The 21,266-nt window shown below is 40.0% G+C and overlaps 1 protein-coding gene across 5 annotated transcripts in view; it reads left to right on the top strand.

The window, feature by feature from the left end:
• GAK (cyclin G associated kinase) overlaps positions 1–19,958 on the top strand; it is an 83,848-nt gene extending 63,890 nt beyond the window's left edge. For 2 of the 5 annotated variants that reach the window (XM_087886416.1, XM_060690375.2), the window contains 6 exons: positions 9,145–9,267; positions 11,032–11,151; positions 13,551–13,787; positions 16,317–16,465; positions 17,437–17,613; positions 19,246–19,958. In XM_087886416.1, the coding sequence (XP_087742542.1) occupies positions 9,145–9,267; positions 11,032–11,151; positions 13,551–13,787; positions 16,317–16,465; positions 17,437–17,613; positions 19,246–19,347 (908 nt within the window). In that variant the 3' untranslated portion in view covers positions 19,348–19,958. The remainder of the gene's footprint in view (positions 1–9,144; positions 9,268–11,031; positions 11,152–13,550; positions 13,788–16,316; positions 16,466–17,436; positions 17,614–19,245) is intronic. The other 3 variants (XM_087886418.1, XM_087886417.1, XM_087886415.1) reach the window with 2 other exon arrangements.
• The last annotated feature ends 1,308 nt before the right edge of the window (positions 19,959–21,266 follow it).

The raw sequence follows: 21,266 nt of genomic DNA, 5'->3' as shown, positions 1-21,266 counted from the left end.
AATGTACCATGTTAGACATTTAAGAACATAGTGATGAGTTCTATAATAAAGAATTGTGGAGTGTTGTGTTGATGGCTCCTGAACTGGAATCCAGATCTCTACCAGGGTGATACTGAATTTCATTGTTCTTGATTTTTTGTTTTCTCTCCCTTTTCAACTGCTAGTCAGAATTCTATGGATAGTGGGCATCTCCCTCCCCCCCCAAATGGTGTTTATTTCCTGTCAAGTATTTTGTGCTTCTGAAAATCTTGGTTCTCTTCCACCTACCCCCAGCCAACTAAAATTTTAATCATAGAATCACTGAGTTGGAAGACACATTATAGGGCATTGATCCAACTCCCTTATTCAGTGCACGAATCCAAATTAAACCATTGTCTCTATTCAGTGTGTCTGTATATTGTTTGCATATATTAAGTGAAGAAGACCACACCACTTTTTTAGGTAATTGATTCCATTTCTTGACGGATCTTACTCCATTGTTCTTTAATTTACAATCATTATTCCATGTTCTGCACAATAGGACATTTTTATTCCATGCTGGTGCAGAGAAATATTTTCTTGGCTATCTTCTGCATGATATCTCATGAGGTATTTGATGAATCTTGGAGCATTGCTTTCCATGTTCTCTTTTCAAGACTTCATATTACTTATCTCAATCTCTCATTGTCAGATCTGATTTCTGGCCCTCTTATCATTCCCAATGTCCTTCATTCCAATTTGTTTCAGACTTTTTTAAAAATATGGTGCATAGAATTAGATGTAACATCTGAGATGATATCTGACCAGTATGGAATTCTTCCATTTTTCAAAAACTTACGTTAATACAGCCTAAAACCCAATTTCCCCTGTTTGCAACCACATTATATTGTGTTACATAGGCTTGGGTTAAAACCATTTTAGGCATATAAGAGGCAATATATCAAAAAATAATATGAGTACAGATTATTTCTGTTAGATTGGATATCTAACCTACGAGAACCAGAGATACAAAGTATTTAATTATACTCAGTAGCTCATTTGAGTTCAAATTCTCTGGAGTCTAAAAAGACGACAGACTAAATGAATAACAAACAGCTCACTGTATTAAAATATGAATTTATTCTCAGTGTTAAGTACCTAGAGAGTTACCTTCTTCATTTATTTATAAAGAAAAATAAGTGCTAGGGAAGTAGGTGTAGACATCTGTGTTGGCTATGATTCTATATCCTTTCTTCCCATGTTGACAACAGCACAATAAACTCTGAACTTTACCTAACTCAATGTTCCAGTGCATTTATTTTCTGGAAAAGTGGGATGTCCTTTTCCATTCTAAAAAGATAATTGAGAAAAAAACATACCCGTCGTAAGCAATGAACCATCTTTATAGTTATTGCTCATTTGCATAGATTGTCCATCAAGCAGTGAGAGGGCTGATAGAAAGATCTTTTCCTTTCTCTTGGCTAGTTCACAACAATCTTATGTATCTAAAAGTGTCTTAGGTATAAAAAACATTCGGTTTCTATAACAGTACATAGGGGTAGCTCTCATTGGATGGGTGTCTGTTTGAATAGGCAGAAAAGCAAATACAGAAAGTCTAATGCCCTTTTTGTATTAAGTCTGAACTGAGGCGGCACCACATGCAGTTGTTATTCAGGCTCCTCTCCTGATTAAATCTATAAATAACAGTTTGTAGAGTCCGGAAAAAATCTCTCTTGCCGGCTTAATAGCACATCTGCTCCATGCTTTGGATAAAGATGCCTTCTAAATGATTACGTCATCTCTTAGAGGGCTTTAGTAAGCTTGCTGTAAGAGCGGGTTGGACAGTGGCTTTTTGACCTCAGTCAAACCTTGTGTAACCAATATAATAATTTAAACTTTTTTGGCTGTCAGTTTTTTTCAATAATCCAATCTAACATGCACGTGATTTTAAAAAAGGAAAAAAAAAAAAAAGAAAGAAACCACCCCCATTTTCTGTTAAAATAGCAAGTGCCTTCTGCCTGGTTATTTACAGCAAATCTTTTAGTGTTACAGCCCAGAGGGGGAAAAAAAAGAAAGAGCAATAAAGTCAAAATGACCATTAAATTTAAATGGGCATTACATACCTGCATAAGTTGATGAACGAGGATTTTCCACCTGCAGAAAATGACAAATATGAATACTATGCAGGAACGGAGGGATACATTGTATGAAAAGATTTCAGTCTTACAGTTAATCTGTAACTGTTAAACCAAGGGTTTTATACAACCCTGAGTGTGTGTTACAAAATATTTCACTTTAATGGAGAAATACCTTTCACAGTAACCTTGGACAGAAGCATATAAAGAAATAAAAATAGTTTTCAATGTAGTTGTCTTTTTCATGGAATGGATTAAGGAATGTATTCTTATCTTACTGTTGAAGCTGTCCTCAGGTTGACATAGGCATTCATACCTCAGGTTTCTGAAACTAAACTCTTAAAATTACCAGCTAACATGGCTGGAAATTTTGGGAATGCTGGTGTATCATATATGTAGTTCACCAATTTATGAAGGTTTATCCTCTGCCTGACTTTGGCTCTGGTAATCATTTAACACAGAGAGCAATTGACAATTGTGGTTTTTTTTTTTCCAGAAATCCACTCTGTTCATACTCAGAGTAAGTTAAGGCCTTCTGGACATGAATTCTGAGAATGGCAGTAGATCTGGCTTATGCTAAATTTGGAAGGTAGATTGAAAACACTAATCCAGCCTAACCAGAAAGCCATTAGCATTTTTTAAAAGCAAATCAGTACTATTAAAAGTCAGAACCAAATGTCTGAGTGTTAAATTGAGAAAAGTGGAGCATGCAGAGACCTCAGCTAAGTTAGCTTAATTGGCCTGAGTAGGATTCTGGTAATTGTAGAACTGGAAAATTCAAAATAAGACCCAGGAACCTGTTTATCTGTAGAACAGTTGCAGTAGCTCTTCTACTCCAATTATAGTTCTTTTATTGTGCATAACTTTGTGACACTGTAATTGTTATTCATGCTGATACGGAATAAAGCAGGTATTTTAGTCCAATATATCCACCAGCCACCAGATTGGGATGGCTGCTTGGAATGAAGCTCAGGTGTAGATGTAGATACAAATCCAAAATCTGAAAAATGCAGTTTGAATTTAAATGGAGGCTTGGAATTGTTGCTGAACAGAGAGCAACTGTAATAGGAAATTGTCAAATAGGCAGCTTAAGGTACTCTTTATGACTTGTCTAGATTAAAATATGACTTGTAAGATGCTGCCCAGAGTCTCAATCTCATGACACAGATTGGCAACCAAGGTAAAAATTTCCTATGAGTGGAACAAAAGAAAGTTTTTTGGAAGCCAGACTAACATTGAAGAGAAATTATATAAGGAAATTAAACCTCATCGGATTTTCCCCCCCGAATGCTAGAAAATTATTTAAAACAAAAGAAGCCAACCACAGAAAATAGTGTGTGTTTTTTTCTTTGTATATTCAATGGGGCAGATGTCTATTACTTGAGTTTAGGTGAGACGTGTGTGTGGGGGGGAGGCTTGATGGGAAAGAGACCAGAAGCAACTATAGCATTTTCTACAAAGTGTCCTGCTATTCCTAAGGATTATATGACTCAAAGTGTGCTACTATAACCAAATTCAGATCTATAGGTAATCCTCGATTTACGATGATACGTTTTTGTTTTATTTTTATTTTTTTTTAAATTTGATTTATATGCCGCCCTTCTCCGGAGACTCAGGGTGGCTTACACTGTGTTCAGCAATAGCCTTCATCCTTTTGTATATTTATACCAAGTCAGCTTATTGCCCCCACAACTGGGTCCTCAATTTACCTACCTTAGAAAGGATGGAAGGCTGAGTCAACCTTGAGCCTTGCCGAGATTCGAACCTGCAGTAATTGCAGGCAGCTGGTCTTAATAACCAGCTTAATAACAGGGTGCCTTAGACCACTGTACTACCAAGGCTCTAAACATACGTTTAGTGGTATGTTTAATGACAGCACTGAAAAAAGTGACGTACTACCAGTCCTCACCCTTACAACCATCAGAGTGCCCTGTGGTCACTGAGATTGCTACTGTTAGGCCCCTTCATAGCTGCCAGCCCCACGTGGTTTCCTTGGTTTACTGAGGTGATGAGAGAAATTAAGCAATTGAAAAATTGCCAAGAATGAGGGTGGTATAAAACCAAAAGTTGATGCAACTGAGAACTAGAAGGAATCTATATTCAGACTTAAATTATAGCAATAAGAGCACAGTATCCCTTGTAAGATGCTTCTAGCTTTAATTTTACACATTAATGTACTTGATCTGCAATATATTCCCAGTATTCACTTCTTTAAAAAGTGTACATATTTATAATTTTTTTAAAGTTAGAAAGCTTTCAATTACAAACTGAATCTGTGATCCTTAAATGAGACAATTATGTATATTGAACATGGGTGCAAAACTATTGCTTCTGTCACTGATTAATGAAGCCTCTTTTCGTTCTCAACTATATTGTTCTATATCAGTGTTCCTCAACCTTTTCGGCTCAACGGACCGGCATAGACAGTGGTAGCAGAGGGTTGGGTGGAGAGGGGATGGTTTCACGTGTGTGCGTGTGCTGCTTTCACAAATGCAGCTGCGCACACACACATGCATGCTTACCCACCATTTCCGCGGCTCCTGCAAATGGGCCACAGACCAGGGGTTGGGCCCCCCTGTTCTATATGACTGAGCCATCGGCTATGTCTTTTTGGTTTGTTTAATTGAGTCTCTGTTCAAATGCAAGAAGTTTAGACTTTCAAAACAAGGCATTTGTGAACCTGCCTGTTTGACTTGGAAAAGTTTTAGGAAAGATCTTGATAATGAAATTTCTAAAAAGAGAGGCCCTGTGATCTATAGAAGGAGCTTAAGGAGTCAAAAGATGATAGTGATTTAATGCAAGCAGGCAGCTCTGTAATTGAATTCTGATGACTTTTCTAGCTAATTAAGAGATGCTAAACATGGATCTGAGGCTAGCTTAAATCTGATGCCATGCCAAACTTGTATCTTATTTTGAGGAAATCTTTAGTTACAGAATTAAAGGACCTTCTGAGTGCAGAAGACATCTGTTTGTACAGTAGCAACTAGAAGTTTGACAGTTGCGGCTAATAATATAGACATAATGCCTGGTGTTTTGTAGTATCTGATACCTGCCTGTGTTAACAACAAATAGCAGTTCAGTTATTTATACTTTTATTTGTGTCTTTGAGTCAGTTTTGATTCCTGGTTTTGATCCCGCCTGGACAAGTTTTCTTGGCAAAGTTTTTTTTCTGAATTGCTTTGCCATTGTCTGCTTCCTAGGGGTGAAAGACAGTGACTGGCTCAGGGTCACCCAACTGGCCTTGAGTCTAAGGCAGGACTAGAACTCAGTCTTCCAGTTTCTAGCTTAATGCCTTCACTACTACACCAAACTGGCTGTACATCTTTTACAAGTGCTTTATAAAATATTTGAGTTATGCTAGTTTAGCAGGCATTTTAACTGTTATTGTGAGCAGGAGTTTTCATGTATTAGACATTTGGATTCTATGTAGGATGCTTCAATTGACAAATCCATTATACTGAGATTGCACAGTAATCTTTACGACTGCGGAGCACTTCAAATTCACTTTCCAAAAGATGATTTAATCCCAGGAAAAAAAAAATACAGCTATTTTGTTGCAGACAGGCTCATTTTGCTCGGCCTGTTCCAAAGCAACTTTTGGGGATCTAATCTGAAACTCTGCACTCTCCAAATAATCATCATTTAAAAAACAACAACAACGGGGTGAGGGCAGTGCAGGTCTCAATATCTCATAATATGAAATGTCTATCTTTCCCCATGAAATACACTTTTCTGCTCTTGCCTTGACTGCTAAGTACCCTGTTTCCCCGAAAATAAGACATCCTCTGATAATAAGCCCAATCGGGCTTTTGAGCGCATGCTCTAAAATAAGCCTCCCCCCGAAAATAAGCCCTCCCTGAAAATATTTAAATGCAGAGCTGGAAATCAGGTAAGATGGCAAGAGGAGCCCTGTCTTGCTCCATGCACCCCAAAATAATAAGACCTTCCCGAAAATAAGGCCAAGGGCTTATTTCGGGGTTCAAAAAAATATAAGACAGGGTCTTATATTTGTAAGACCCAGTGTGGATCCAATTGTATTGGACACCATTTTATATTCTCTGCCCTGCTCTTTCCCAGTTCCTCAAGTGAAGGACTGAGAACTCTTGTTCCCAGCCATAATTATGGCAAAAGAAATAAGTTGAAGAAACCTAGTATTGAGTGCAACATGGCAGCACTATGACAATGTCTACTTCCTTGTTGAAACTTTTCCCATCTTGGCATACACATTCCAGATATGCAGGACTTCTGGAAATTGTAGTTAAAACTATTTGGAGAAGGTGTATGTGTGGTGTGAGCACAGGATAAGGCTGGGCTAGGTGGTGTTCATGATGATGATAAGGTTCTGCAGTTGCCTTAACAGAGCTTTTCTTCTGGTAATTTGGGGCTGTTTAAGGTCCTTATCAAAAGCAATTTGATAAGATATTCTAAGGTTTCAAATATTCAGATAGACGTTTAAACTGGTAACATCAAGGAGCTCCTCATGCCTGCATTGCTATTTTAATGCCTACTCAGAAATGAAGGGGGAAAAAATCCTTTTTTCACAGTCAGAAAACATGGTGTTTTAGAATGCAGGCCTAAATATACCCATAACTGTGGGTATATTTAGGTCTGTACTCTAAAAGATCATGATTTCATACACAGGAAGGCAAGCTAGCTATTTTGGGCTAATCTCATCATTAGCTGGATGATTATAGAGTGTATGTATTGCACCGGATTGTCCACTTTTAATTTAATATTCCTGTATCAAAATAGCACACTTGAATAGCACTGTAGCATTTTATCAGCATACCTGCTAAAGTGATACTATGATTTGTTTTAATATGCAGTAAATATCCTGATTTGGGTTAGCAACATCCTAACTTCCGTTAAAGACCTAACTGCAGTGTTTATTTGTTTATTTTACAATGCAGCGAACCTTTCTGGGAGCTTATAAATAGCAAAGCTTTTGAATACTCATTGGCATGGCTAATTAGCGTTTTGATAAAATCCAACACAAACAGGGATTTGTGTTTTAAAGCCAGCCATAGATGAACATATAAAGGAATACCGTAGTCAATGTGTAACAGCTTATCAATTCCTGTATCTGCAGCACAGGGAGTCCTCAATTTACGACCACAATTGAGCCCAAAACTTACGTTGTTAAGTGAGTTTTGCCCCATTTTACGGCTTTTCTTGCTATATTTGTTAAGTGAATCCCTGCAGCTATTAAATAAGTAACAGGGTTGTTAAGTGAATCTGGTTTCCCCATTGACTTTGCTGGTCAGAAGGTCACAAAAGGAGATCAATCACCTGACTCTGGGACACTGCAACCATCATAAATGTGACAGTTGCTAAGCATCCAAATGTAAATTGTTGTGACCATGAGGATGCTACAACAGTTGTAAGTGTGAAAAATGGTCGTAAGTCACTTTTTTTGGTGATGTTTTAACTTTGAAGGGTCAGTAAATGAATTGTTATAAGTCGAGGACTACCTGCTCAGTTTCCAAAGCAGAGTCTTCTACTAGAACAGTATTTCTCAACCTCAGCAGTTTTAAGATGTGTGGACTTCAACTCCCAGAATTCTGGGGAATTCTGGCTGGAGAATAATGTGAATTGAAGTCTACACTTCCTGAAGTGGCTGAGGTTCAGAAACACTAAGTTGGAATGCTAGCAAGGCGTGACTTCCTTATTTTCAGGGTTACTGTTTTGATAACAAAAGAGACCTGCTAGTTTAGTTCAGGGATCAGTTTTATTCAGCGGCACCTCCTCATATTTCTCCTGGATGCTTACAAGCACTATATGAAGACACATGCCTAACTCTTCCCTATCACACTCCTGTTCATGCTTCTTTATTCATAATTCACTAAGCTGTTGGATATAGCAGTTAATACAGGGGTGAAATTCAAATTTTTTCTCTACCGGTTCTGGTGTGGCTTGGTGGGTATGGCAGGGGAAGGATACTGCAAAATCTCCATTCCCACCCCACTCCAGGGGAAGGATACTGCAAAATCCCCATTCCTTCCTCACTCCTGGGGGAAGGATATTGCAAAATCTCCATTCCCACCCCACTCGGGGGCGAGCCAGAAGTGGTATTTGCCGGTTCTCCAAACTACTCAAAATTTCTGCTACCGATTCTCCAGAACCTGTCAGAACCTGCTGAATTTCACCCCTGAGTTAATACCAATAAAGTTGTTTGATTTAACCTGGTTTATGAACTTCGGAGGCAAGCAGAGAATGCATGTGCTTTGGGATGGCGGAAAATCAGTGCTTCGTGTCCTTATTCAGAGATGATGTTTTGCTGCATGGCCTTTGGAGGAACTCAGCTAATCCTTTCTTCCATGCATGCCATGAACAGGAATTTAGGAAAAGTTATCTATTGCTGCTTACCATGTATGAGATTTTAACCCTTCCAGGCAGTGAAAATATTAGGGGAGGGGTTTTTTGTTTCTTAGCACCTGTTTGCAAATAGATGGAGAGCAAGAGTGCCAGTTGAGTTCAAATCTAAAGGAGAAAAATCCAATGTCCTAACTGTATTTTCATAGCAATAGCACTTATATGGTACTTTATAGCCCTCTCTAAGCAGTTTACAGAGTCAGGATATTGCCCCCAACAATCTGGGTCCTCATTTTACCGACCTTGGAAGGATGGGAAGCTGAGTCAACATTGAGCTGGTCAGATTGAACTACTGGCAGTCAGCAGAATTAGTCTGCAATAATGCATTCTAACCACTCGGAGTGGTGCGGTGGCCTAGAGATGGAGTTCTCGCCTCACAATCAGGAGGCTGTGAGTTCGATCCTAGGTAGAGGCAGATATTTCTGTCTCTGGGCATAGTGAGAATATATCTACTGAACAAAACTCCTCATTGGTGACAGGAAGGGCATCTGGCTGGTAAATACTCTGCTAGCTCTATTCAATTGGCCAGACTCCACCCTGCAAGGGATTATGGAGTTGTTAAAAGATGATGAATGCATTCTAACCACTGCACCAGCTCTTGATCTGCTGGATGTTAAGTTTATGCAATTTTTTGCATGCCTTTACCCTAACATATGGATTCTGATTTATGTCCTTTTAGGCAATTTGGCCCCAGAACCACCTAAAATAACTTCCTCAGCAAGCCAGCCAGACCTTTTAGGTGGCTGGGATTCTTGGACTGACAGCACTGTCCCAACAGCGCCTAAGAAATCAACTTTGGACGGTATGGTATGAAGCTGTCACTTGCATTTTTAGCTGCTAAAAGCAAGTAGGCAAAGCTAATAGTAATGTGAGATAGTGTCGCGAGACCTGACAGCTTTATAATGCAGTGCCTTTAAAATATATCTGCACGAAACACTTGGCTGTATAGCCAGTTTGGATTTTGTTTTCGAAAAGCGATAGCAAGGGCCAGTAAGCTTTCATGTTTGCAATTGCTAAGATTGCATTCTGCTGCAATTTGTAGAATATATTCAGACCTAAATGGTGGTTGCATAATAAAAGGAGAATTGGCAACAGCCTTCACCTAGAGTTGTATGTTTTAGAACTGAAAGTGAAACTTCATTATACGTGGATGGTGAAAAATTCAGGCATAAGCAGGCAGGGTCAATTGGCTACCTTGGTCCATATCTTATGCCCTGCCAAGTTTGCTTTCTGGCACTTTCTCATTGTGGTCTTAATAGAAGACTTTTTTTTTTTTTTTGAACTGCTGTTGCAATTTCAAGATAAAACCAGCAGCATGCAGGAAAATCAAAGATGAAGCATGACATCTTATTTTGGTCATTAAAGGAAATTAGAATGAAATGAATCGAACAGTAGAGTATCATGCATAGACAATAAAAGACGTTGGTTTCTACAGCTTCCCTACCTGCATCCTAAAGAATAAACTGAGCCCTTGTGAAGCATCTCAGTTAATCCCTCGATGTAAGGAAGCAAATTAATCCAATGTGCCTATCGGATTTGTTCAATGTCAAAGTTACATGGGCAAGGTTCTTTCTGAACTGAGATGCTTTACTCTGGCTTGTATTTTCCCTTCTCCTGCGTTATAAAAGCATGGTTGATTTTCACCAATTATATCATTTAATCTGCTACCAAAACTGCTTCCACAGCAATCATGGGTTAATGGATCCCATAATATTAAGAGTGTCTCTGCTTCTGGATGCTACCTGGGGATTTGGAGAATTGTAGTCTTTTCACAAAAAGGAGTCCTAATAACAATTCTGGTCTTGTTATTCTTTTTTTTTTTTTTTTTTTAGAAAGAATTGGGACACACAGAAATAAATCCACATTAACTTTTTGAATTAAAACCTTCACTTACACACACATTCACGCATCCCTATATACCAGTTTCAGAAGTCTAGCTGAGATTATGTTTAAATTTCCTAAACTTGAAGATGGCACAGCTGTTGTTCATGATATCCAAGGGATTACTTGAAGAACAGCAGTTTCCATACACTTACCTAACTTCCAACAAGATTTGGCCAATACCAGCACGATACTTTATTCTCATATATTTACAAGTGGAAGCTATCTGTTGTTGGGAATACTGTGTCTTGTTTTGATTACCTTGTTCTGACTTTATAAAAACCTTCATTCTGATGCTTTTCGACATGCTACCATCTACTAGAAAGATTCTTCTGGTTTTGAGGCTTGCTTTGGGTGGGTCTCATATATTTCATCTCTGTTACTTGCCACTCCGGACCTATCCACAAACTCATAGCACAAGTCAGTCAGTCAGTCTCTCTCTCTCTTCTCTCTCTGAATGTTTATTTGTATACTTAGCATCCACTAATATGTTCAATCTGATAACTGCCTATTAACATGGATTACAATAATGGCAACAACCCAACTTACTTACAGACTGGGGGGAAGCTATGAAAAAGCCAGTGAACGCTGGCTGTGGTTGGAAAAGGTATCAAACAGGTCCCAAAATGAATAGTTGCTGTTAAAAAACAACAACAACCAAGTGTTTGCATTTACTACTGCACAGGCCCAGCTTTCACATCAGGAGGGCCAGCGAGTGGCTCCTTGGGTCATTCCTCCAATCAAGCAAAATCACAGAATCTTGACCCTTTTGCTGACCTTGCAAACTTGAGAAGTGGCCTTCCAGGTAAGTGTTGGTATAAAGCTAATGAAAGGCCATAGTTGTTACTCACCACTCGTTTTTATTTTAAGGGTACATTTCCCATTTGACTTCAGCCACCTGCTGCTACAGTTTGTAGCCTTCACTCTGATTCTCTTCCAGAGGAGTTTTCCCCGGTTCTGTGAAATTATTCGGTGCTGTTGTTTTTCATCTTTTGGTGCTCCTTTGAGGCCCCCCTTGCCCTTTAATTTCAAAAAATGGAGAGCTGAGTCTGGTCCACCCTTTGAACCAGAATCCGTGCGAAAGATATGGAGAGAGGGTCAATCTGACAGACCGGTGGGACAGACCTGAAATTGAGTTAGAAGAGAGAGCAGCCAGACCTGTCATGGTGGCTGCTTGACGGGTGAAGAGGGTATTTAAAAAGTAATTTGATGAAAGCCCTCCATAGTCCTCTGTGAAACTAGGCTGGATGACTTACGTCAGGAGCATTGTAATGTCTCTAGAAAGGCCACAAAATCAACGGTGCACAGGTAGTCCTCAACGTACGATCACAGTTTTACAAAATGCATGTTGCTAAGCAAGACATTTGTTAAGTGAGTTTTGCCCCATTTTGCAACTTTTTTTCCCGCAGTTGTTAAGTGAATCACTGCAGTTGTTAAGTTAGTCACACGGTTGTTAAGTGAACCTGGTTCCCCCATTGATTTTGCTTGTCAGAAGGTCGCAAAAGGGAATCACATGACCCTGGACACTGCAACCGTCATAAATATGAGTCAGTTGCCAAGCATTTGATTTTTTGATCATGTGACCATGGGAATGCTGCAATGTTCATAAATGTGAAAAATGGCCATAAATCACTTTTTTCAGTGCTGTTGTAACTTTGAACAGTCACTAAATAAACTGTTGTAAGTCAAGGACTACTTCCCAGTTAGTTCCCCATTCTCTTTTCCATCCTCCTTGTTCATATTTAAGGAAAGATTTGGAACACGTCCAGCGGATCTCAAGGAGATACAAATAACGGAGTTGCCTCTCCAAATAACTCTGACAGTCAGAAGAATTGGGGCCCGATTACTAGATGAGCAATTCCTGCACAGAAAGCCTTTTTTTTTTTTTTTTTTGCACCATTTCATTTAATCTTTACTTACCAGTTATTACATTTGTATCCTGCCAGCTCAGCACAGGACTCCTAATGATTTTGTTATTAGACTGTTGTTCTCTTCGTGCAACCGTGCATTTTTCCTTTCTGAAAAAAGTAATAAAAATGTAATACTAGTATGAGGATTATTATTCTGTGAGGGTGGGCATTTTTCAGGTGTTTTGAACAGCACCTCTCACATTCCCTTGGCATTGACCATGTTGGCTGATAAAGCTGTAGTCCAAACATTGGAAGGATACCACGTTGGCTACCCCTACTTCTAAATATGCTATCTAAATATGTACATGTGCAACCCTCACTTACAAAAATCTGATGCCAATGATAAGTCATCCTTCATTTTGAAAAAAAGAATACACTTTATTTATTTGTTTGTATTCAGGCAACTTGCAATTTCCCAAATATGGCCATGCATTTTGGTGTGTGCCATAATTTTGTTCAGTTTCTTGTTGGAATGGCTGGTGGTATTGGAGGTTCTATTCACAAACAGGTGTGATGTCAGTAACTTCTCCCAGTTTGAGCTCCTCAGGCATCTGGCCCTCTGTTTTCCCTTCCCTTCCCTTCCCTTCCCTTCCCTTCCCTTCCCTTCCCTTCCCTTCCCTTCCCTTCCCTTCCCTTCCCCAGAAAGAAAGTTTGTATGCTTTCCACCATTTAACTTAAAGAGCAGCACTAAAGAGTTACTGCAAGCTTTTATGTTGTGTCTCTCCAGGCTAGCTTAGACTACAGATAGTCCTTGACATACAACCATTCATTTAATGACTCTTCAAAGTTACAACAGCACTGAAAAAAGTGACTTCGGACTGTTTTCACACTTAACAACCATTACAGCATGATCAAAATTCGGACACTTGGCACCTGGTTCATATTTATGATGGTTGCAGTGTCCCAGGGTCATGTGATCCCCTTTGGCGACCTTTTGACAAGTAATGTCAATGGGGAAGCCAGATTCACTTAACAACTGCAAGAAGAAAGGTCATAAAATGAGGCAAAACAACTATCTGACTTAGCAACAGAAATTTTGGGCTCAGTTGTCATTGTAAGTTGAGGATTACCTATATAGCATATCAGTACTTGCAGTCACTGATATTTGCAGTTTGGACTGTTGAAAGATCTTGCCGTACTTTTTACTAATGGTTTTGGCTCAGGGTGCTGCTTTTGAATTACATTTAAGAACACCTTCCTTACTAATGTCATGATAGAATTGCTCTTGGAAAGGTTTCCCTTCTGACTCAAGCATAATTTAGTTTATTAAAATGTCCAATTGTTTCTTATCTAGGAACATCTAGTGGAGGATTCTCAGCTGGCAGTTTTGCGTCCAAGTCAGCTCAAAAATCAGCGGGGACTCAGTGGCAAACAAGCAAGCCACAAACCACCGGCACTTCATGGCAACCTTCACCCCAGCCCAAACCTCCGGAACAAGCCAAGTTGGGCACACAACCCAAACCCAACTACACTGTGAATTTTAGTGTAATCGGAGGGCGGGAGGAGAGAGGTATCCGAGTCCCTGGCTTTGGTAAGTACATGACATCAGACTTGCATGGGGCTGTAATCTTTTACCGTACACGTTTCAACTGGCAGCAAATCCCCATTAACTTTAAGGGGACAGGTTTTAGGTCGTTCACATAGACAAAATGTAGTATCCCTTGAAACAGAGCGTACCTCCTTCCAAATTCCTCCATTCATTTCCTCTCTCTCTTTTTAATTTACATTAGAGAGGGCAGCCCCCACTATATGGCTGAAATGGGATCTGCTTGGCCTGCATAGGGCAAGTTTGTTCCATGCTTCTGTATGGTAAAATGAAAGTGGATGTTATAACTTGTTAGATCTCTCTCTCTCTCTCTCTCTCTCTCTCTCTCTCTCTCTCTCTCTCTCTCTCTCTCTCTCTCTCTCTCTCTCTCTCCCTCCCTCCCTCCCTCCCTCCCTCCCTCTCTCTCTCTCTCTCTCTCTCTCTCTCTCTCTCCCTCCCTCTCTCTTCCTTGCTCCCTCTCTCTCTCTCTCTGTGTAATGAGTTGCCTATACAGATGCTGATATTATATTTTGTGTTTGTATTATGTTGCTATGAGCTACTCTAAGTTGCTCTGGATTTGGAATTTAAATCTAATTAAATAATCTGATTGACTCTACAAGATGGGCTGGGAGTTGTGTGTAGGCTCAGGAAGGCAATTCTAGCACAGTCAAATTAATTTATGTAGATCTCCAGCTTTCACAATTTAAGAAGTGTACATCTAAATTTATGAACATTCCTTCTTTTTTCTTTTCATTAAAAATGTGTGTATTTAGCCAATTGGGGCTTTTTACGCTTGTCCAGGAAGCTGATGGGTTGGACATGAGGATTGCCTACAGAACTTTTTTTTTTTTTTTTTCATTTAAAGAAAATGTAAGGGATACTCTTTATCTCCATTATCCTGGGCAGGGTAGAGTCTTTTCCAGTCAATAGAATGAAACTTTTTTTCTTTGGCTGGGAATTCTTCCATCATCCTTCATCTTTGCTCAATGTTGGTGAGGACTGCTGACAGTTGTAATTCAACAATAGCTGGAGTACTACAAGTTGTCTATTCCTGCTTTAACAGAGGTCTGAGGAGCTCTCAGCTTCAGAGCACATCTTCCATAATGGTTAATCCAAGGTCATCTAGTCATTCTCTGAATATAGTAAAAAGTTGAATGCTGCTACTAATTGCACCAGTATAGATCTCTTACACTGCCAGTGTGAGAGGTGTAGACTGAAAGAAGAAAATGAATAGGAATGTTTACTCACCTGATGCTACCTAATCATTCTGTGGCTATGATGAAATTCTTGAACCAAGATTTTCTCAGATCTCACCATTAATTTCTGGGCTATGCTGAGATTCTTAACTGGAAACATGTAAATAACAAGTAATTGATCGAATTGACTTGTAATATCTAGTGGCCTTATAAGGAAGATAAGAGTTTAGTAAGTCATCAGTTTTTCCCCCTTAGTCTGCATCAAAGGAACACACTAATTCAGGAATAAGCCCTGTTGAAAAAAGTTGGATTTGTTTCTGAGCAAGGAGATATAACCAGTGATGGGTTTCACATATTTTTACTGTTGTGATCCGCCAGCAGCCTGCGGAGCTGGCAGTGGAGTAGGACAGCAATGAGGCTGAGGAAGAACATGGGCCAATCCTGGAGGCTGGGGAAGGCCCGGATGAGGGTTCTGCGTCGGAGGCAGAGATGGGGCCAGGGCCATCGGGGAGTGAGGTGCAGACTCCAGAGCCTCCAGAGACTGATAGGAGTGAGGCAGAGGAACAGGAGGAGCCTCTTCCTAATGCACGCATGAGAAGAGCTGCCAGAAGGCAAAAGCAGCTCAAGCAAAGAGGACAATTTGGGAGTAGGGCTAAGAGATGATTGGCCCCTCCCATAAGGCTTAAAACAGACCAGCAACGGCGTTTAGGCTTTGCCAGAAAACAACGTTGGTAGCTTCATCTTCTTCTTCATCTACGTCTTGTATTTATTTTTGTATCTGTGACTTCTGAACGTTTGCCAAGAAAGGCCTTTGGCAGTTTGCCTAATTGGACCAAGGTTTGCGATAGGACTGAGGAATTTGTGTTGGGAGGAATTTGCTTTAATTTAGTTGAATGACGCTGGGAATGAAGTAATTCTCAGCTGTTCGAATAAAGTCTGTTTTTTCACTGACTGATTTTCCTACTACTTTCTTGGGCCTGGGTCACAACACTTAACACTGGTTCTCCACGAGCGCACATACTCACTTCACACATGCGCCTTCCGTGCATGCACCCGGCCTTCTGCACATGTGCTATGCTTGCGCGCACGCCTTCTGCACATACACCCGGCCTCGGAAATATGGCTAAATAGGACAGCATTACGCTGGGGCACCCGCAGTCCCCGCTACCGGTTCGCCTGAACCGATACGAACTGGCTGAATACCACCTCTGGATATAAGTTTCCTAAAAGATAGTGGCTCAATAATCACCAACATGAATAATGAATAACAAATCTGCAATTTCTGTGTAAAGTTTCTATCAACAGGAAAATGCCTAGCTTTTTTTTTCTTCTTTGCCAGGACACAAACCCAAAGTTTCAGAAAATGATTTTGAAGACCTTTTGTCAAATCAAGGCTTTTCAGCAAAATGTGACAAAAAAGGATCCAGAACCATTGCTGAGATGAGAAAGCAAGAACTATCTAAAGATATGGACCCTCTAAAATTAAAGGTTTGTCGCATTTATGATGAACATTTCCCCTTGCTTCAGATTCTTGCCGTGTTTTCAACCAAGAAGTGGACTATACGCAGTGCAAAAAGAATTTGCAATGTAAGAGGCAAAGGTTACAAAATAAAGTGCAGTAGGAAGGAAGGTGGATGCCTTAGTGCAGAGGTGTCAAACTTGATTTCATTGAGGACTGCATCAGTGTTGTGTTTGACCTCAGGAGGTCGGGATGGGCGTGGCCAGCTTTACATCACTTGTGACAAGGGTGCCTGTGGTGGCCCGAGCACGCTCCGGAGCTCCGTTTTCAGCTGCAACAGCCTCCTGCAACCCTCTGCCAGAGAAAACGGAGCTTGGGGGGAGGCCCTCCCAAGCTCCGTTTTCACTGGCAGAGGCACTGCGAGTTGGTGCTTCGGTGTTTCCAGGGTGGCCCCGCGGGCCAGATCTAAGCACCCCATGGGCCAGATCCGGCCCCCAGGCCCTGAGTTTGACACCCCTGCCTTAGTGGGCATAAGTAAGAGATCTCAGGTTCTGTCTTTGGCATTTTCAGTTAAAAGGAAGTCAAGTAGCAGAGCCAGGAAAGATCCTGAAAAGCATGCCTATCAATGTAAGGAATATCTATTGTGAGACAAGGGGCTGAGAGTGTAACAAGTCAAGGAGTTGCACAGTTGGGGTTGAGAGCCAATAGGTGCATTGATAGGAAAAACAAATGTGTAAAAGCTTCTGTATATTAAGAAATGGTGATCTTAAGCGGAGATTAGCTCAGTACTATAATAGATAAGCAGAAGCAGTTGTGAACTCATCACAAGCAAAGTGGGTCAGTGGCTGTTAGAAAGAGTGTATTAAATCATTGCATATGGACATTGTCAGTTAACAAATATTGCTACGGGTAGCAATAAAAAGAAACAAATGATGTCAATGAAATGTTGTGCAGCATTTGGCTTATGTGAATTTCCATTCCTTCCCGTTTCCTCTGCCAGCTTCTAGACTGGATTGATGGAAAAGAGAGGAACATAAGAGCTTTATTATCTACTCTTCACACTGTGCTTTGGGAAGGTGAAACCAAATGGAAGCCGGTTGGGATGGCAGACCTGGTTACCCCTGACCAGGTCAAAAAGTACTATAGAAAAGCAGTGCTTGTCGTTCATCCAGATAAGGTGAGTGTCTGGTAAATACTCACAAATGGATAGAGTAATTAACATTCACATGAATGTTAATTACAGGTAGACCTTAACTTACAACCGGTTGTTTAATGGCCCTCTTCAAAAAAGGTACCAATGACTCATTTTTGAATTATGACTACCAGCTCCCCTCCCACACACATACTGCCAGGGTGGATAAAAATCATTTTTTAAAAAAAAAAAATCAAAAAAATCAGATTTTTTTTATTTAAATCGGATTTTTTTTTATTGTTATCGGATTTTTTTGATTTTTATCGGATTTTTTTGATTTTTATCGAATTTATTTTAATAAAAAACTTTTGGGGTAAAAATCTATCGTAAGATAGTTTTCTATTTAAGATACATAAATAATTTAGTTTATTCAGCATGAAATGGAGCTTAGTTATGTAGCATGAGGTTGTATATTCTGCAACTGGGACTATCGGTGAGTCAACAGTGGGTCAAAGGAGTAGCAGAGATGACAGTTGCTCTTTAAAAATTATGATTTAAATCGAGTTGATTTAAATCAAGCCTTTTTACTAGTGATTTAAATCAACTCGATTTAAATCAAATCCACCCTGCATACTGCTGTTGTCAAAAGTTAAACTGCATCACGCTCTCTGCTAACTGCCGTTGCTTTGGGTGTGCAGTATTTAAAAACAAGCATGGTTTGCCACCACAGAAACAATATATAGCGGATCATTGAAGTGCTTCGTCAAATCTTCCTGGTTTATGGAATATACACAAAGATAGGCGAGTTGCTATCATCCTTCTTGTGGTGGTTGCTTCAGGGAGCAAGGTTTCTGACTCTAGCACTAGCACTTAGACTTATATACCGCTTCATAGTGCTTTACAGCCCTCTCTAAGCGGTTTACAGAGTCAGCGTATTGCTCCCAACAATCTGGGTTCTCATTTTACCCACCTCGGAAGGATGGAAGGCTGAATCAACCTTGAGCCTGGTGGGATTCGAACTGCCAAATTGTTGGCAGCCGGTGATCAGCAGAAGTAGCCTGCAGTACTGCACTCTAACCACTGTGGCTCTATAAGTAGGCCTCGACTTGAGAACCTTAAGGCAACCTGCCCATTCCAACCTTCCCAACCTGAATGTAAATGCCAGTTTATGGCAAAAATGCCATATAGGTCGGCTAGTTGCCAAGGGCCCAAAATGCAGTCACATGACTGGGGGGGCAGCTAACTTTGGAACTGGATCATAAGTAACTTCTTTTGTGGGGGAGGGTCCTGTCATAACTTCAAAGAGTTGTAAATCACGGACTACCTGCTGACTGTTTCTGGAACAGGAAGGAGAAATCATTCAGATAGTTTGTCCTCAGTGGCATGTGGTTCCATATTGACATCTGAACCATTCTTGTTCATCTCTAATGGGCAAATTGGTCGATCATGTCCCACTGAGAAAAAAAAAACGCAGTTCATAGCTCATTCAGTGCATGCATCCTTCTTTGAAAAAAAAAATTGTGACTAAAGGAACTCAGTGTGCAGATAGTAATATTATCGGGGATTTCTTCTTAACTCCAGAAATGAAGCTAATTGCTTGTGATGCAGGTTAAGCTTGCTTGCTTTTGCAGTTGAACAATTGCACTGTAATTCAGTTTTTTGTTTGTTTGTTTACAGGCTACGGGGCAGCCTTATGAGCACTATGCCAAAATGATCTTCATGGAGCTGAATGATGCGTGGTCAGAATTTGAAAACCAAGGCTCAAAATCCCTTTTTTAACAGAAAGTCCCTCTTTGCAAGGGAATTGATTTCAAAATGCATTGGCAGCAAAATTGAATCTCGAGTGCTGTAGTGTAACCTCCTTAGTTGGAGGAGGGAGGCGAAACAACTTTCCCTGTTCTTGCACAATTTAAAACTGTACACGCAGCCACACAGTGTGTATTGTAGGAGATAAAATGTGAAACTTCGCAAAGATGGCATTCCCATCAGTGCTGGGAAGTTTGTGTGGTGGAAGTGGCAAGTTTCAGGCTATGTTAGAGAAGGTTGAATGCACCAGTAATTCTAATAATGGCTGCTGGCGTGAGCAAAATTTTGCTAGTGGGAACATCATCTGTTTTGCATCTTGATTTTTTTAAAAAAACTTTCCATTTGAAAAACACAAAACCTCAATTTGCATTTCTGTTTTATTTCCCATGTAGTCTTTGTGATTCCCCCTACCCTTTTGTTCCTTGTTTGCCTTATTTAAGTGCTTTTGTTACCCTATAGTCTGTGAGTTTGTGTGACATCATTTTTTTTTTCTCGTTTCTGTTAGAGGTGTACATTTTTCTTCTGTATTTTATGTAATCCTTCCAATGATCATTCTGTAAATAATTAAAATAGTTTTCTGACAACACCTGTGTTCCTTACCCTGCATCAACAGTTGCTTAGCCAAAAGCTCTTCCAATTGGAGAAAGAAGTTGGCTTGGGCAAATCTTGGGTTTGTACTACTTCCTTTTTAAAAAAAATAACAAACGAACTTGTAAACTATAAACAAAGAAGCAGAGCTCAAGGGCTGTATAGTCTTGCCTTATTTATTATAGTACCGTTGGAGGCAAGACAGTTAATGTTAAAGTGTTCAACCAGAAAGATAGCGCTTGTGACTTCTCCCTCTTGGCTGCACCGGGTGATCGACACACAATTTGCAGGCAGGTTGACACATGCACAGATGGAAGCTGAAGTCCATTTGGTTACTGCTTTGGTTCGCATTTGATGAAATTGCGTAAACGTTGCCTCTTTAATGGCCATTTTGAAGGAGTGTGCATACTTTTGTTAGCCATAGCTAACTTTTGTTCATTATTTATAAAGTCTGTAGAGTCTGGAGGTTTGCATGGGTGGATATGTACCCTCTTCAAGACTATCAATATGTATAATTAAATTAGATGGGTAGACAGATATTATTTTAAAGACAATCCCCTTACTTGATGTGTCCTTTAGAACACTTAGTTCTAAAACCGGGGAGGAAAAAAAAATCACTTTTGGGTGTAACTTAACAATACTGTAATGTAGTTCAATGTATCAGATTAGCAGCATGCTCAATCAACATTTGATCTCCGAGCTGCATTAGTAGCTCCCAATAAGAGAGTCTAGTTTGCCGTTCAAATTCATTCACTGTTTTTATGGTATTATGAATTGTTTTGTCTGGTTACAGGTGACCGCTGAGGTGAAAGCTTGACATAATCACTGAAGGGCTGTTTTATTTGTGAGCAACTCCTGAACAAATTTAATTCAAAGTGCTGTGTCTTTTTCCCTTTAGAGCAGGGGTCGCCAACCTTGGCAACTTTAAGAGTTGTGGACTGCAACTTCCAGAATTCTTCAGCCAGCTTTGAGGAACTCTGGGAGTAAAAGTCCACAAGTCTTAAAGTTGTCAAGGTTGGAGACCCCTGCTTTAGAGAACCAACTCTATTTTTGGGGGAAAAAAGGGCAGAAGTGTTGATGAGAGGCCCTATTTAAAAAAAAAAACCACCTCTAAGTTGGTGTCAACTAGAGAAAGATGTACAAAGTCAAAACAAGAAAGTGTGGAAAAGTTTGAAATTCTCACAACTACTTGAAACCCTTCTTTTCCCCTGAAGAAAATGCAATGGGCTAAATGCTAAAATGGCTTTTAGAGGTGATCATATTAGGCTGAAAACCCTAATGTATAAGGCAGGGACAGGGGACCT

This window comes from Pantherophis guttatus, chromosome 2 (assembly GCF_059756535.1).
Source record: "Pantherophis guttatus breed Tessera chromosome 2, ASM5975653v1, whole genome shotgun sequence".
Lineage (NCBI taxonomy): Eukaryota > Metazoa > Chordata > Lepidosauria > Squamata > Colubridae > Pantherophis > Pantherophis guttatus.
The sequence above is the reverse complement of the archived record's forward strand: the minus strand, read 5'-3'. Positions and strand labels throughout refer to the sequence as shown.